At 41.8% G+C, this 17,422-nt stretch overlaps 2 protein-coding genes across 3 annotated transcripts in view; one reads left to right on the top strand and one right to left on the bottom strand.

Annotated features, from left to right (window-relative positions):
* Positions 1-11,684, top strand: part of col9a1c (collagen, type IX, alpha 1c) — a 35,725-nt gene extending 24,041 nt beyond the window's left edge. The window contains exons 15-37 of the mRNA XM_080515765.1: positions 1,450-1,488; positions 1,693-1,749; positions 3,010-3,063; positions 3,202-3,255; positions 3,357-3,410; positions 3,483-3,536; positions 3,612-3,665; positions 3,762-3,815; positions 4,191-4,244; positions 5,315-5,368; positions 6,472-6,516; positions 6,653-6,706; positions 6,826-6,879; positions 6,982-7,035; positions 7,380-7,451; positions 7,549-7,584; positions 7,681-7,725; positions 7,816-7,848; positions 7,941-8,087; positions 8,890-8,944; positions 9,046-9,240; positions 9,705-9,791; positions 10,762-11,684. Of these exons, the coding sequence (XP_080371891.1) occupies positions 1,450-1,488; positions 1,693-1,749; positions 3,010-3,063; positions 3,202-3,255; positions 3,357-3,410; positions 3,483-3,536; positions 3,612-3,665; positions 3,762-3,815; positions 4,191-4,244; positions 5,315-5,368; positions 6,472-6,516; positions 6,653-6,706; positions 6,826-6,879; positions 6,982-7,035; positions 7,380-7,451; positions 7,549-7,584; positions 7,681-7,725; positions 7,816-7,848; positions 7,941-8,087; positions 8,890-8,944; positions 9,046-9,240; positions 9,705-9,791; positions 10,762-10,964 (1,608 nt within the window). The 3' untranslated portion in view covers positions 10,965-11,684. The remainder of the gene's footprint in view (positions 1-1,449; positions 1,489-1,692; positions 1,750-3,009; positions 3,064-3,201; positions 3,256-3,356; positions 3,411-3,482; positions 3,537-3,611; positions 3,666-3,761; positions 3,816-4,190; positions 4,245-5,314; positions 5,369-6,471; positions 6,517-6,652; positions 6,707-6,825; positions 6,880-6,981; positions 7,036-7,379; positions 7,452-7,548; positions 7,585-7,680; positions 7,726-7,815; positions 7,849-7,940; positions 8,088-8,889; positions 8,945-9,045; positions 9,241-9,704; positions 9,792-10,761) is intronic.
* A 1,167-nt stretch (positions 11,685-12,851) lies between these two features.
* Positions 12,852-17,422, bottom strand: part of col22a1 (collagen, type XXII, alpha 1) — a 79,710-nt gene continuing 75,139 nt past the window's right edge. For both annotated transcript variants that reach the window (XM_080515757.1, XM_080515758.1), the window contains 2 exons: positions 16,828-16,905; positions 12,852-16,352 (listed from right to left, as the gene is read on the bottom strand). In XM_080515757.1, coding sequence (XP_080371883.1) covers positions 16,159-16,352; positions 16,828-16,905 — 272 coding nt within the window. In that variant the 3' untranslated portion in view covers positions 12,852-16,158. The remainder of the gene's footprint in view (positions 16,353-16,827; positions 16,906-17,422) is intronic.

The raw sequence follows: 17,422 nt of genomic DNA, 5'->3' as shown, positions 1-17,422 counted from the left end.
AAATATCTTGAACTGTTTTAAAAATGTTTCATCGTGAACATTATTTTATGTCAATGAGGACAAAACTCAGAAAAATTTATTAATTTGTATAAATCTTAAAAATGATTAAACTTACAGTGTTCACATTTATTATATTGATTTGATTATTGTTATCGTTTCTGTCCACGCTGGTTATTTTGACCATTTAATATATTTGATATTAACGGTGGGTGCAGACACAGCGGTCACCAGCTCCTGTGATTGGTGGAGCTCCTTTAAAAAGAGATTTGATTTGGCAGAATGATGAAAATAACAAATGGAATGGAAACCAAAAAAAGAGGACAAGAAAGATTAACTGGACAGAAGAGCAGTGCCTTCAATCCCTGATGACGTCCACAACAAACATTATTCCTGTACCGAGCCGGTAGCGTCACTAAAGAGAACATCTTTCCTTTCTCTTTGTCTTTCCATCATCTTGTCTGTTTAAGAAACTTTTAGGCTTCTTAAAAGTCCTCCTCACTCCTTTTAGTGGTTTTCCTCTCTTACGGTTTAAGATGCTTTGTGAATTACTTTTATCTTAGGAAGAGAAATTTCTAAGAAAAATCTTAAAAGTGGAAGAATCCTAAGATTTTTTTTTTTTAAGAGTGACGTCACTACGAGCTTCCTTGAGCCTCAGGATGCTTTGTGAACACGGGCACAAGAACTTCCCTTTGCATGTACTAATCTATGGTTTCTTGCACTTTTCTATGGTTTCTTGCTGGATGCCTGCACACATTTCTGCATTTCATTCATTATTCATCTCAAAAGTTTTTGTTTGTTTGGAAATACATTTCATCACAGGGAATTCAATTAGATAATGATTCAGACTTGACTCTTCAAATCTTAAAAAACAAAAAAAAAATGTGAATTTGGGAATAAAAAGTGATCATAAATATTATTAGTTGTTTCAGAAACTATTGATTGAATGTGTCACACCAATTTTTGATTGTTACTGATAATGTGTTACAATATATTCAACACATATTAACGTATGTCAAACTCACCCAGTTCACTGAGTTGAACCTGTTCACTCTTCTTTTAATGACATATCACAGTATATAAAATGTTAAAACCATCACTGTCGCCAAGTTTCGGGAAACAAGCGTTTTAATAGATTTGGCTTCTAGTTTCAACATACATATTTTAAATTAAACACATATTTAGAAATGACTGAAGGTTTCCTCATGGATTATTTCCATATCGCCAGCCACACTGACCGAACCACCTGCTGCATGTCAACCACAGGCTCTACAGGTGCATCTTCATCCGCTTCATGAGAATGAATCCTCTTCGTGTGAACTCTTGCACGTTTCTCCTCTTTGCATTAACGTTTCAGTCCCTTTTCACACTTTCAAACGTCTCTGCGGTGGATTCATGTGAACATCTAAAGCCCCTCGGGATGGTTTTAGATGTCGCTCTGCTGTGTTTTAGGGACCGGCTGGTGCCAGCAGCGAGGGAAGTGGGGAAGCTGTGAGTGTTTTATGGTCTCAAACGCTGCCAAATGGTTTTTCTGGATGCATGAGCAGATTGGAGTGGTGACGGTGCATTTAGGATCCGACTGAATCACAGGGGTCTATTAACTCTGTGCGTGTGTGTGTGTGTGTGTGTGTGTGTGTGTGTGTGTGTGTGTGTGTGTGTGTGTGTGTGTGTGTGTGTGTGTGTGTGTGTTCACAGTGTCCGGCCGCCTGCCCCGCTGGACCCCAGGGCTTGGCCGGGCTTCCAGGGATGAAGGTGAGTCTTGTTCAGCCAGTTTTGAACATAAAGCAGCAGCAAACTAGGCTTTACGGTTTAGTCTTTACAGGCAAGAATGACGCTACAATATGTGAGGAAGAAGATGTGTGTGGAGGTGGAGGAGGTGGAGGTGGTGGAGGGGCCGCTCTGCAGGGATCCTGAGAGGATGGACAAACAGGACTGATCTGGTTTCTGTTGGAAATTAAAGAGTATTGGTGGACAATATTTGGCGTCGCAGATGCATTTTTCATCAAACCTTCAAACTTCAAACTTACTTATCAATATACGTACAATTTGTTATATGCATTTCTGAAAAAAATTTTTTAAACAGTTACTCCAAAATGTTTATGCAACCTGTTAATTACCGGTAGTCGGTTGGTCAGTCCGTCAGTCCATTCACTTGATCACTCATTCAGTCATTCAGTTCGTGTGAAACACAACATGTGGGCTAAATCAAGTTTTATGAATGACAATTTTCAAGTTCATTCAATTAATTAATGGATTGATGTTTGTGTTAAACCACAACAGGTGTCAAGAACTTGCATAAAACAAGCTACCAGTAGATTTTCAGTTGCAGATACTTTGCAGGTGATCAGGATGATTCAAATGCGGACTTTGGAAATGGAATCATTTCTTTGTTTGTTTGAGTTTGTTTTGATGGAGCACAGAAACGGTTATCACAAAGTTTTACCACAAAGTAATCAAACAGCAAATACGTCTAAATTTAATTGGATTAAAATAAAGGGAACACAATATGATAAGTGATCTACCCCAAAGTGAAAGCTGTAGGAAAACAGAGAGCCACAGAAGAGATTCAATGAAAGACCTTAGAGGTGGTAAAACACCAAAAACATCTTTTAATGATACATTTGACAAATAACCAATTGGCTCATACTCCTTCTAGTGTTTTGCACAATCTGAGACAAACACCTGACATCCTATGTTCTTGAAGGAAATTAGAATAATTCTTGAGACGGTATCTGGAAATCCTGCTGGACGTCGGTGCTGCACTTTATGCAGACGACTACTGTGTTTCTGCACGTTGTGATCATAAGGTGGCAGCGTTCTGGGGGGGATTGTTTACACCCGATCTGCATTGTTTTGTAAAGTTTTGGTTTTCTGGGTATTCTGGATGTGAGTTCTTTACATTTTGCGTGCTTACAGTAGTTATCAGGAGTAGAAATATCTAAAAGGAAGTCTCTCGTTAGCGTATGCTGTGTTTTTTGTTTCAACTTAATACAGTTAACATTTTCCCTCCAGGGACACAAAGGTGTGGCAGGTGAGCCTGGAAAAGACGGAGTCGATGGGGAGAAGGTGCGTCAACACTTAAACAAACTGCAGTTCCAGTATGCTGGGGCCGAATGCACGTGAACAATTTGAATGCATCCTGTTAATCCCACAACTTGATTTGCTCACGTTGTCACAATGCAATAATCCTCGCTATGTTCACAGGGAGACGCTGGAGAGCCGGGCCCTGAGGGGCCACCGGGTCGCATGGGAGATGATGTGAGAAAACTGAATGAGCTCTGAGGGTGTAGTTTTAAAGACTGTGTCTTCACAATGTCTGTTGTTGGTTCTTGTTTGTTTGTTTGTTTTTGTCCTTTTAGGGACAAAGAGGGCCTATTGGCTTCCCTGGCAGCACTGGAGAGAAGGGAGATCGAGTATGTGTTCACTGCGTTGATCTCTGCAGGACTGTGACATTATATAATTACTGACTTGTGTCGTGTCCACAGGGTCCTCCTGGTTTCAACGGCGTCCCCGGACCCACGGGCCCACCCGGAGCTCCTGTGAGTAGTTTGATTACTACTTACAGTGGCTTTTGACACGTGACCTGATGCAACTAACTGAACGTCTTCTCTCAGGGCGTGGAGGGAATCCGAGGCCGCCAGGGTTTACCAGGACCGAAGGGTGATGATGTAGGTGGAACGTTTCAGCTCAGGAAAAAACTCAAACAAAGTATATATTAAAAGAAAAAAGTTTTGAACTCCTGAGATTTCCTTGTTGTGGATCAGGGAGGTGTGGGACCTCAAGGAGAAAAAGGTCCTCAAGGGGAGAGAGGAGAAGTTGTGAGTATTCTCATTGTTCTAGGATATTTTGTTTTTCTGGCACATGGTTTTCGGGGTGGATTTTTTTTTCTCCTTTATTTTGCATGAATATTTTTAATATATATTTTTAGTTTATTCACTAATGTATTATTCAGTTTGCTTGGTTCAGATTTTTCTTTTTTGTTTTTCTCCATTTATATTTTCCGGTCTGTGTTTTCTACTCAAACATTTTTCCCTCAATATTTTTCTTTTTTCTTTTTATTTCATCTTTCTTTTTTTTTCAATTGTTGGTTCCTTTTACAAGCATGTTTGCTGCTGCTGTCTTGGCCTGGCCTTCCTTTCAAACGATCATTTGGACTCACCTGGTTAAAACGAAGGTTCATTGTGTGTTTTCAGGGAGAACCCGGCTCAGATGGTTTGGATGGACTTCCTGGTATTGATGGCGCCAAGGTGACCTGTAACGTCCACACAATACATTTTTTTATTCTAATTACATACGGTGAAATAAATAATCTAACATCTGCTAACAAACAACATGCACATTAATACTCACTTGTAGTTTCAAAGCTACGTTGGCTGAATGGTTCTACAAGAAACTGGCATAAATTAGTCTACAACTGTAAAGGATTAAGATGAAATAATATGCGGATCATTGATAGAATAAACTTTGAAGAGTGATTCTAAAAGTCATCTCTTGACTTCTGAAGTGGATTTTTATATGAATCGAAAAATAAACAATAACATGAATGACACTGATGAGCAAAACTTAAAGAAAGGCATGTTTTACTAATGATTCCATTTTGGTTCTCGATTGCAGCATCAGCTGCTAATTTTTGAAAATTTCCCAAAGTTAAAAACTCCTATTATAAAAATTGTGGGCAATGTTCATCCAAACTGGCTTCATGCCAGTGAAAACATAACCTGACTTTTGTTCTGATTGAAGGTTTGGTTCAATTACAGGCAGGACAAGTTATTACCTCATTAGAACCTGTGTGACCTTCTACCTTTAGAGCGACAGTGTCCGAGTTTTCTAAACTTGTGATTCATAAAATCCGATAGTTCGTTAATTCTGCCTTTTAGAAGAAACGACCACCAGAGTCAAAACCAGACTGGCGACTGATGGTCCTAAAGCGCCACCTATTCTCATCATCTGCGGCCCAGAATAAAATCAAACACTTAATTATACATATCTCATTTTAATCAACAAGCATATGTTCATTAAATTGACAGAAATAAAATGTATCAATTCAATTGATACAAATGGCTCAAGTGACATTGATGCATAATTTACCTTCTTCATCCTATGACTCAGTATTTCTTTATTTAATTGTTTATTCTCATTACCAGAGTAGCTTATGCACGCGAACGTTCCCAAAAAATTCTGGCCCCACTGTTTCAGTTGTTTGATATTATTTTTAATCTACAGTTCATCAAAGGTTATTAAAACGTATCTCCACTTTACGTCTGTATAATCTTATTGGTTTATGCTTGTTGATATAAACTGTGCTCATCATCAACAGGGTGAATCAGGTACTCCTGGAGCTGCCGGTGTCCGGGGGATTGTGGGTATTCCTGTAAGTCGAACTGCATGTTTACACTAATAAAAGCCTTGGGTTTCACTGGAAGAAGTAATGAAACTGCAGTACAGTCAAACAACCAGGGTGAACCAGGGGAATGTTAATTTACTAAGCTAGAAGACACAAATGTGGCTTGAATTGCCAAGAAAATTTCACTTCGAGCCGAGGCATTGGAAGAAAGAGAGTATTTTGATATGTGTTTGTATTTAAGTGTGAGATAGGCTGTCATTCCTCGTATTAAAGCCACTTTAACTGCTTATATTGCAGTTTTTCTGAATGAACACATCAATCCATGTGTTTGTCAGAAGAATTTATAGGTTTTAATCAGGAAGATGATGAGTGGAAAACAGAAGATTGTGGGTGACTGAAGCGCCGGCCTGAGAGTCAGTTAGTCACAGTTAAAAGCCTCGATGAGAAAGTACATTTCTGCAGTGATGCTGTAAGAAGCCAGAAGAAGGAGGTGCAGTGAACCAGCATTAGATCATTAGTGAGAAGCCAGCTACTGTGGGATAGATTGCTAAAAAAAAAGAAAGAAAGATCTAAACAGATTGTTGTCCTCTGCTGAAGTTTCTTACAAATAGAACTGGACAACAAAGTAATGGGTCTCATTTTCTTTGACATTATGTGGATAATCATCAGTCCTCTGATGGGAATCTGTTGGTGCCAGCATTAATGTAGTTATTGATTTGACAGATATGGTCTATCTCCCCGTCCCCGCAGACCGACTTTACCTCCTCAGGGGTTCCTGCTGCCAGAACTTCAAGCTTTTGACTCTATAAGTTGTTCAAACAAGGAGACCAAGAGCCCGTTTACATGTCAACGTTTTCAAGTGAAAACAGGAAACTTTTGTCACTTTTTTGGTGTCAAAACTGTTTTGAAACCAAAACAGTTCATTTCCACTAGAAACGTCAAGCAGAGTGGACATTATTGTCCACTGTAGGACGAACATGGCGTGAAGCATTCGTCACTATATGATGACCAGTTGGTGCACGTTTGGAGCTTCTTACTGGAAATACAAATCCTTCTCCTTTGCACAGAGCAGGACATAAAGCAAAGTCACCTTCTTGATTTATTTTCATTTTGTATGTTATTGCTCCTAGGGCCTTCCAGGCAAGCAGGGAGTAGCAGGACCCCCCGGTGATAAGGTAATTGGAAGAGTCTCCTGCCTAATGAGCCATGTCCTCTCAGCATATTCTGAAATGTTATTGCAGCAGATTCCTCCGACAGAACTGTGGAGAGGGGATTCAGAGTAACTCTGTGCCATTTCTGCCGAGGATATAGGGTGAAACTGGCGCTGAGGGACCCGTCGGACCCGTGGGACTTCCTGGAAAAACCGTGAGACCCCCTCCACAACCCCACCTTGCACAATCTATTTATACTCATTAATTTGCCTTTTGCTGTGAAGGATACTTTTCTAGTCGTATTCCCAGCCAGACTTGTTCGTTTCCATGTAGGGCGAGCCTGGAAAAGATGGAGAAGATGGAAAACAAGGAAATAAGGGAGCGACTGTGAGTTCGTACTTCAACCATGACTTCACATTTTTCTTAAAAAAAAAAAAAAAAAGCGGTTGAAAAGTTACTGATAAGTCGAACACAATTTCAATTTCACAGGGAGAAACAGGAAAACAAGGCCCAGTGGGACCTGAAGGGCCACAAGGACTCCAGGCGAGACTTTTTGACTGTTTGTCCAAAGTTGAATTGAATGAATCCTTTGTTTCTTCATGAATATTCTCCTTTTGTTCTGTGGAGCAGAACTGTGGAGAGAAATCTTAACGTCCTGGTTTGACTTCAGGCTTCATAAAAGCTTTATGTTCCAGACAGTAGACACAAGTCATTCTTAGACGGTGTTTGGTTTCAAGCACCTGAGAGAACGTCTGCTTACAAAATGCTAATTTGACCTGTAAAAGGGTAAAAGAAGTGGATTCAGTTGGTCCAACAAAGGAGTCTTGTTTGTTAGCGTCAGCCATGTCTCATCTCAGGTGTGAAGAATATAATCAATGTGTTTCCAGGGTGACAAAGGCGATAAAGGTGTTATGGGTCTTAAAGGACTTAAGGGACATACTGGGCACAAAGGCGATCAGGTGAGACAAACCTGGAGTTCTACTGGTTTTCATTTGAGTTTTCCACTATGATGAAGGTTTTGATGTGTTGTGTGTTTGTTGTGTGTTTGTTGTGTAGGGACCTATTGGACCAGAGGGACAAAAAGGAAGTCAAGTAAGAACTTGAATCATTCAAAGTCAATTTGATAATGAACTTTCACAGGTACTCTGATAGACTCACCCTCCATTTTGGTCTTTTTTTGTCCAACAGGGGGACACAGGTGCATCGGGAGATCCAGGAGTCAAGGGAGATCAGGTTTTAAACACACTTCAGTGAATGCAGCTAAACACCTTTATCTGTTAGTGGTTTCAAAAGACCAATCTGACTGATGTCTGTGTGTTTTAGGGCCCACCCGGTGTTTCTGGAATTCAAGGACCGGTAATCATCTCCAGGCTGAAAGATTATTGTTACCATTTGTAACTGCAAGCTTACAGGCAGTGTATTTCTTCGATTTGTGTTTCTTCAATCAGAAAGGAGACAAAGGCAAAAGAGGAGATGCGGGCATTGATGGCAGACCGGGACAGCCGGGACACGAGGGTTTAGCTGGGCCAATGGGAGCACGGGGACTGGAGGGCGAAACGGGAATTCCTGGACCACCAGGCCCAAGAGGTGTACCTGTAAGAAGAGATGCCAGTTTTCTCATGCCAGAGGTTTACAATGGGTTACTCAAACCAATCCAAACCAGATAGCTTTAATAAAACAAAAATACATACCTGATGGAATGATCTGTAATAAAAAAAAACTGTCAAGGTTGCACAATCTGGAATTGTACTTTGATTCATACTGAACAAGTTTGTACCAAAAAAGTTCTTTATGTTTCTTGACACCCTTGAAAAAAAGTCTCAGATTCAAAAAGTTGGTAATCTTTCTATTAGAACCTTTTGTGATGTTTGTCGATAAACTGGTTGAGCTCTTGGGTCAGATGGTGTCCAGTTGATGGACCTAAAGAGTCTCTTTTCCACAGCAAAGAGTTTGATTGAAATTTTTTTATTTATGTGATTACCATCCAAGAATTATGTTGTTCAACTTTAGTGCGGGTGTGTCATTGGTCAACACAACAGAATATGAATATTTCTCTTGTTAGGACGGTATAGATCAGTTCTTTGTACTCAATAGCAATAGTCGGCAGTTTTCTATAGGGAACCACACACTGCAAGTTTTAGAGCATTTCATTTCTTTTTTCTTCACATTATAGTATTTATTGAGTCCCTTACCAGTTCTGAGGTCTGAACTGACCTTAAATATTGTTACTTCACTGACAGATAGAGGAATAGTGCTGTGTGATTTTAGGTTCCAGGCTTTCAAGTTTCCAGATTAGTTTGTATTTTCATTTGTCTTTCAGGAAAATCTGATAGTGTTCAAGTCCCTGCAGCATCAAATAGTAGTGACTCTGTAATATTAATCTTTTTGAATTCACAGGGCCCAAAAGTGACGGACGAAAAACTTCGGGAGATGTGCTCGGCCGTCGTTGAAGGTGCAGTTTCTTCATTCTGACATGAACACAACACTCTTCTTTGAGTAGACCAGAAAGCATCACATTCATCTGACTTGTCTTTTTGTTGTTTGACTATCCAGAGCAATTAACAGAGTTTATGAAAGCGCTTTTGAAGAAGCCTGCAGCCATCGGTGCCCCTGGTACCCCTGGGCCGGTGGGGCCTCCTGGAGCCCCAGGAGACGCTGGAGCAGCGGGAGCAGCTGGACCTCCGGGGCCGGCCGGTGCCAAAGGCCACCCGGGCTTCTTTGGACTTCCGGGTGCACCGGGTAAAAAAGGTCAGTGCAGCTTAGCTCAGATAACCAGAGCCGTCAATTCCAGCTGACTCCAGAACACATTTTGATTCACTCCGCCTTCCTGTGTGAGCTTCAGCAGCACCGCGCTGTGATAGCGTGACAGCATCCAGGCTTTTCCTTTATTGTTCTGTGGAGCTTCCAGACGCAACTCACAGCGACTGCACTGAAAAGATATTAAATGAGGCCTGTAGAGAAAACAACGCTGTCAGCCGAAGCAGCCAGCCACTGTCTTCATACTTCCACAGCAAACAAAAGCTAAAACAGAGCACAGTGTGGAAGGGAGAGACTCACCCATGCATAATATTAAACAATCAATGATTCACTAAACAGAGCCGAGTCACTGTGAAGTCATTAAATCTTCCAATTACACACCCAAAACTGTGAGAACACACTGTGCCACACTGTGCCTCTCCATTTGATCTCTACATTAATCTGCTGCTCTGCAGGTGAAGCCGGGGAGAAGGGAGACAAGGGGGACACGGGAGAGGACGGCGTGGGGATTAAAGGCAGCCCAGGAGCGCCAGGTGCACCAGGTAAGGCTGCAGTCTTGTCATAATTAGAGCACAACATGTAGTTGTTAACGCTCTTGAAGATGTCTGAGCATGCGTCTGTGATATTTTACTCCTCTTTCAACACGACCATTACCCATAAAGGAAGATGGATGGATGGGGCTATGTAGGGAGGTAATTTACATTAGGTAGGTTGGTTCCTTTAGGGATGCAGGTAAGTAGGTGGGTAGGTACTTTGCATTAAGTAGGCAGGTAGGTATTAAGTTGGCGAGGAGGTTGGTTGGGGTGAAGGTATGTCTGTAGAAAGGAATGGAATTTCTGTAGATTAGTTCAGTCAGTAGGTAGGCAGGTACCTTACCTTAGCGAGGTAGCTAGGTACTTTCCTTTTTATAGGTAGGTACGGAGGTAGGTAAGTAACCAGGGTAGTAACCGGGTAAAGTGGTAACAAGTGATGTGAAGAAGTTCACAGGTCGGTAGGAAGGTAGTAAGGAAATGTGGTACTGCACATTGTTGATAAATTGGTTGGTAGCTACTGAGGTAGGTATCTACACAATAACTGCGATCAATGATATTTATTCCAGAGTGCTTTATTTAGAAATACTTAGGTACATATATATGTGGTAGATAGTAGTCAATTACTTGATAAAGTGGCAGTGAAGTGCGTAAGGAGGTGGAGCAAGAAGGCAATTCCATAGGTGAGAAGGTCCTCTGAACCTGGAGATACTTAGGTTCAAGGTAAGCAAATTCATCACCAGTCGAACCAGAGGCATTGGATATTGGGCTTTGCCACGACAGAAGTTGTACTCCTCTTCTAATTCTACTCTTCTTCACCAATGTTTGATTATCCCCATTGTTCCCATCAACCCTCTTCCTCTTCATTATATCCTTAATGTGCAAAGCCATTTTCCCTGTCAACTGCATGCAGTAAACACAACTTGAGTCAAAGACACAAATCTTGCACCACCCATAGTAAGCTTTTATAAATGCTCCTCAGGTGCCGACGGCGCTCCTGGCATTGGCAAGGATGGCAAAGCTGGAGAACGAGGTGATCCAGGAAGCCCCGGCGCTCCGGGAGCAGCCGGACCGAGGGGGCCCTCGGGACCACCCGGCCTTTGTGACCCGTCAACATGTATAGGCAGATTCCCTCCTCTCTACATGGTCAGTGGAAAGAAGTCTCCCAGCTACAAACACAAATGAGAGGGTCCATCCTTTTGACACAGTCCAGACCTCACCCTGCCAGTGACCAGCTTCCAAGGGTTATTTTGTCCCACGAGCCCAGCTTTGGTGATCTTCGGGGGCTTCCATTGGATCCACTGTCTGATGAAATGGGAAAACGGAGACGAGGCGCCTTTGTAGAGAACTGAAAAGACGCGTTATCTTGTACGTGATCTTTAAAGAGAGCTAAATCATCGTTGCTGACGCGGCGCCCTCTGGCTGACGACGGGCCAACAGGTCCACGAGCTGTCCGATACCAATATACTGTTCGTCATTAGAACTGCATTCAGTCCTTCATCCCTCTCATGCTTCCACTCAAGATAGATCTTAAATCCAGTTGAACCAAGTAACCAACCACTCTGTCCACTGAATTCTCAAAACATGCAACTTGATGACACACGTTGTGCTCTTTATTTTAGGATCATCATTTTGTTTCCTTGACTTTGTCATTTTAAGAATCTTGATTGTTGTAATAAAGTTTGTATGTTTTGGAATTGTTGTCTCATGACGAGGGAATCTCCACACACACACAAAGACAACTTTACTTTTATGGCGTGATCATTGACGTAATGCAGATTATTATAACTTCAACCACCATGATATCTAAATATTAAGACCCTTACCTGAGGAAAATAGTTACCTGACCAAATGAGAACATTTATTATAGAATTAAGTGTTTGGACAGTTATTTCCCTCTTGAAAAAGCTGAAACATTTCAATCTTTTTTTTAATATTTTATTTGATTGTGATGATAATAGCTACAACCTAAGAAACAGGACAAAATACTGTGTTTTAGATTTTCATGACTAAATCTAAAAATTGTACAGAACTGAATAAAAAAATCCTTGAAATATTTTAGTTCATGTGTGATAAGTCTAAGAAACTGTTAAGACAACAACATTTCAGGTGAAAAAGACATTTTGTATTGTGGTTTTCAGAAAAGTTTAGCATTTTTACAACGTTTTGAAAAACATGTTCCTTTTATGATAAGTGGCAGAAACGCTGAACGCAATGTAGTTGTCATGTTGAGCCACGAGTCGGTGCTGTTGCTTATTTTGGTAAGGTGTGCAGAGAACAATGTGGTATAAAAAAAACTACCAAGTCCCAGGAGAATATGTCCCAGGTGTCATGACACTCTGGAGGAAGAGCGTCCACACCTCACTTTGATCACGTCTCAACACCAGGCTTCAGGGCATGTAGTACACATGTCAGGCCTTTAGGGGTGCTGTGACTCACCAAACACCAAAAAATGCAAAAGAAGAGATGGAGCACATAGAAAATAAGAACTAGACTCTTGCTCTAAAATTCTATATAGCTCTAGTTCTGTAGGTCTATGGTCCCGGCTCCCCCTGCTGCTAGCGTCAGTAGCTTCTGCAGGTCCGCTGGTGCTTGATTGTTGTTATTAGGTGACATTGTGGACCATGGTGGGGGGGGGGATGACACATGCGTGGATGACACATGCCGGGGTTTTAGAATTTCCCCACTCTGGGACCCGTGTTTAAAAAAACCTGTTTTCACACTTTAAAACGCTGCCTCGTATAGATGATCGGCCAAAAACAGCTTGTTTATGTGAACTGGCATTATTGTGTGGACGGCCTCTTTGTTGTTATTGTTACTTTTTTTATTATGACTGCATTTAAGTAAAAATGTGAAAAAGAAAAAAAGAAAAAGAAAAATGAGCAGATTTATTAAGCTGGACCTGAAACATCGTGCAGCTCAGCGTTTGACAACAGAAGTGTGGTTAGTTCTGCGATTGGGGAACCTACGAGGAGACACATATTTTCATAAAGGACCATTAACATGCCTGCATGAGGGTTGTTATGGATATAATGCAGCCGGAGGAGGGCATTTCACAGTTGCCTGGTTACGAATGGGGAGAGTCAACAGCCCACCTCTGTCCGCTCAGAACAAACACCTTCTCAGATCAAACATGACCTTTGAGGGAGCGACTGGCAAGGAGCTAACCGAGCGGCCATCCCACAGACGTCCCTTTGATTTAATAGATCTTATCACGGCTTGCAGACAATGGATTTTAAGACGTGCGCTCCAAGCTTCGTAAAATCTGATTCAGCCAAAGGCTGGCACTCCATTTCCACGGCGTGCTTCCAGACATTAAACCTGAGGAATGGCAGGCGAGAGAAGGCTTCAGATGCATGATTGAGCGAAGCTGCGTCTCTTAAAATACACTTTGTCTTTTAAATGCTGGTTCAATTTGTCTCGGACAACCACGGTCATCAAAAACAAAGCAAAAGCCATTTTTATAAAATGAATTGGTTCCAGTCTTTATTATACAATACAGTACAGGTGTCTTTCCAATACTTACAATATGCTACTATTTTTGAATATTTAGCACCAATTTATCAGGAAAACATGGGTAAAGGGTTAATAAATTCTAATAGATGCATTCAAACACGCTTGTTCAAATCTTGAATAATTTAGCGATATAACTTAAAAATAACTAAAATCTGGCCTGTGTGTGAAATGTAACACTCCCTCCCACCCTGTGATGCAGAGTCTGCTGGCGTAACTATAACAAGCATTTACACAACCAAATGGTAACATCGACAGCAAATATAGGCGCAGCTAACAGATGTAACATGTACACAGAAAAGGCCGATTGCGGTTCTGAGGACATTGGGAATTTGGATTTCTCCAGGCGTGAAGCTACTTTGAAGGAAGGATGTATTATATCGTAGCTTAAAACTAAATATTCCTACAAGAAAAGACTGCTAATGTGCAAACTAGCTTTCTAGGCTAGCAGGTGGTCACTGAATTTCAGAGATTTCACACGCTGTGGTAATATCATGCATAGAAATTGTGTAACTATGCAAGTTCGATGGTAAAATGGTGTAATTGCTAATGCTCACTGCAGGATATGTAAATAATCCAGGAGCAGAAACTCAGTTGTGGTAAACTTGGATTATAGGCCACAAAGTTCAGACAGAAATCTGACAGACTGACAATTAAGGTCTGAAGGACTGTGGGCATTGAGAAGTGAAGTCACGTTAGCTAAATAGGCAGTTGGCCAAGTTGACTGAAGACGTTTGGTAAAAACCACTAAAGCATCAAACAACGACTGCATCCAAAGCAACCCCATAAATACTCGTCAAACTCATTTTTCACTTCGTGCCATCTTCAAGACTGAGTCACAACTTCACATTCTTCACGAGTGACCGACCATCATGTAACCTGAGCGACAGGGGAAAGTATTTCTTCCCTCGTTCTACGATTCTGCACCTTTTTCTTTTGTTTTGTGAGAACGCTAATGTGTTAGTTCATGTTTTGATGAATGCAACACAAAAAGACACTGAACAGGCTCCAGATGAACAAGTGTGCATGAGGTTGGGAAGCGTAATTAGTTCCTGATGGACCTGAGGCAAAGCGTCTTTCACAAGATCAGTGGCTTTGGTCATCAATAAAAGAAAACAGGTCTCCAATATTTGAGCTTCCATGTTGGGCAAATAAAGTAAAGCAATGTGTTTTTTAACTCCTCCGCCTCCACTTAATAAACCTAAATGAAAAGGAGGCGAAACGTTCAGAGAATATGGCAAGAAAAGAGCAGCATTTTGAGGAGAGATGGAGAAAAAGCTGCAATTACCAGAGAAGCTGATGATTTAGTAAACTTGAAATGCTCAAATGCAACAGTGACATTTCCTTTCTTTTACTTTAGGAAACATGTGTTAGGTGAAGCATGAGCAAATTGCTCGGCATGGCACAGATTGTACTCTGGTTTTAATCATTTGCAGTCTGGGGTTTGTAATCTATTTATGGAGTCATATCTCTTCAGGTATCTTCTAAAATCAGAAACATTAAAAGTACCACATCTATTTATGTATTACCTTTAAAAATGTGCTCAAAAAGAAGAATGACAGATTTGATTTAGTTTTTATTGACGAAGGTGTCGCCACTTCAGTTAGCAAGCGAAACATTTATCCCAGGATTCTGCAACATTCAAGACCTAAAGAGTCGTTTCTATTGCTTTCAACAAAATAGAATTGCTCAGGTGACTTTGAAATTCAAAAGCAGCGAACATGAAGCGGTTCATATAGTTTGGCTATAAACATTGCATTTACGTGGGTTATGCTGTTTTAGGTAGTTTACCTATTTTAGCAAACTTTTTCTTTCAGCAATTTAAGCAACATTAGAAGTTTGTACTCTTCTTAGTTGGTTTTAGCGATTTATGTCATTGAGCCCACTGATTTAATTTGTTTTAGCAATTTTTGTGACATCTGAGCAAATTGAAGAATTTTTGCTATTTTACCAATATTAGCCAGTTTACCTTTTTTTGATTAATCTTAGCCCATAAAAGTGTTTTTAAAGAGCCTGATGCATAAATGAAATTATGAGAAAAGAAAATGGGTTTCAGCCCACTGAGCTCGCTGCAGCCCGGCCTGCCCCGATGAATCCAGCGTGTCGTTTTCAGCCCCCAAAGTGAAAAACTAATTGAACACTGAAACACAACAGAGGCTGAAAATGTAGGGAATTACAGACTGAGATTGGACCAAAGACAAACTGAGTGCAAAGTGAACTCACGGCTGGCGCATTAGCATTAGCATTAGCATTAGCTGAACGTTACATACGGGTGAGCGTTCACTGTGGAGCCTGTTGGAGCTCACCCAGATGAGAAAGGACTAATTATGGTCGATTCATCACTTCCTGCAGGAGCGCATTGGACGCTCCTCCCACACAGCACCCCCCCTCCCCCCTCCCCCCATTTCCTGCCACTGACAGTAAAACAGATAAGTCTGTTGATTGTGAGGATCCCTGCCAGGAGGATGACGGAGCGAGTGATGACAGGGACTGCAGGACAATGTGAGGATGGCAGGAAATCGCCCGGCTGAACTTTGGAGATAATTACTGATGAAACGATACCGTTTATCGGACACCCCCCCACACACATTTCCCCCCCCTCCCGATACAGGGGGAGAGTGTGGGTGGGGTTGGGGGGGGGGGGGGCGTCCTCATTAATCTCCCTCTATGTATTTACAGGAAGCATGCACGTGAGGAGGAGAAAAACTCTTTAGCTGCCCCCTTAGTAAAAAAAAAAAGTCCCACGCTGCGCATCCATCCGAAGCTTTGGTACCAACAATGAAAACGAAAAGAAAAAAAAGAGGAAGTTCTTGATTCAGACCGACACCACCGAGTTCATAAATACAGCCAGGTCCGCTGGGTCCCTTTAAGTCCCCTTGACATTTTTGGTGTGGGGTCTCTGCGCCAGGCTGGCGTAGTAGGCGCACTGGGTGGGGTCGCACTGGCCCGTGGGGCCGGGGGGGCCGGGCTGACCGTGGGGGCCGGGGTTCCCCGGCTCGCCCTGGGCGCCGGCTTGTCCTGGGCTCCCGTCTTTACCGTAACCGGGGAGACCTGCTGGACCTGGAGCAGCAAGAAGACCGATTAGAGATGAAAAGACATTAAAAAAAATATATTTTCATCTTTGATTTTAGCCAATAGATCAATAACAGTAAATATATTATCATAAAACCTTCTTGTGTGATAGTTTTCTTATAGATTGGATCTTCTCTGTTTTGCAACATTCACTGCTCTGTCTCCCTTTGCAGGCCTTACAAGACCTCACGGACTTGTGCTGCTTCCAAAAAGCCTCAAGCTGAACACGTTGTGTTGAAGGTCATGTTGTTTGGATCTGCCTCTCATGTAATGTCAAAAGTCCCTGTTTCTGTCTCATCTGACCTGAAAACGAGTTCACAGTGAAGTCCGTATATATGCACTCAGGTCATTACCTGACTCCTCTTGGTAGGCGCACTGACTAGTACATTGCAGTATAGAATACTAGTATAGAATGTTTTCAGTATAGAATACTAAAGAGCCTGTCAGAGTGAGTGGTAGTTACCTATAGGACCAGAAGGGCCTTGTTCTCCTCTGTCTCCAACACCTGGTTCTCCCTTTTCACCCGTTGATCCTTTCTCGCCTAAGAAGACAAGAACAGTCAGTCACATTTCTGCACATTATTTTCTCATTAATCCTGGAGACCGGAGGAAAGTCAAGAAAAAGAAGGTCTTGGTGTGATTTTCCTCGAGCTGAATTCACCACAGTAATGCTCTCATTTCCAGATTTCCTCTTCCTGTCAGTAGGGGGGTGAGTTAGTAGTGAAACAGGATCGTAAAGGGGTTTCTATCTTCAGCAGCAGCCATTAACAAGGTGGAGTGCAGCGGATGATATTATAATCTCACTATCTCTACAACACCACAGTGGCAGGAATGAACTGAACGTCAGGTAAATGAATGGAGCCGCGTTGTGAGATCCAGCATGGTGAAGAACAGGGAACAGGGAGCACAGGGAAACACTGGCATTGCTTTTGGCTGGCTGGTTGGTTGGTTGGTTGGTTGGTTGGTTGGTTGGTTGGTTGGTTGGTTGGTTGGTGGGTTCATACGTTGGTTGGTTGGTGGATTTGCGGGCTCATAAGTTGGTTGGTTTGCTAACAAGTT

Source organism: Blennius ocellaris (genome assembly GCF_963422515.1).
Source record: "Blennius ocellaris genome assembly, chromosome: 20".
In the NCBI taxonomy this organism is placed as follows: domain Eukaryota; kingdom Metazoa; phylum Chordata; class Actinopteri; order Blenniiformes; family Blenniidae; genus Blennius; species Blennius ocellaris.
This window is presented reverse-complemented; position numbering and strand designations above follow the sequence as displayed.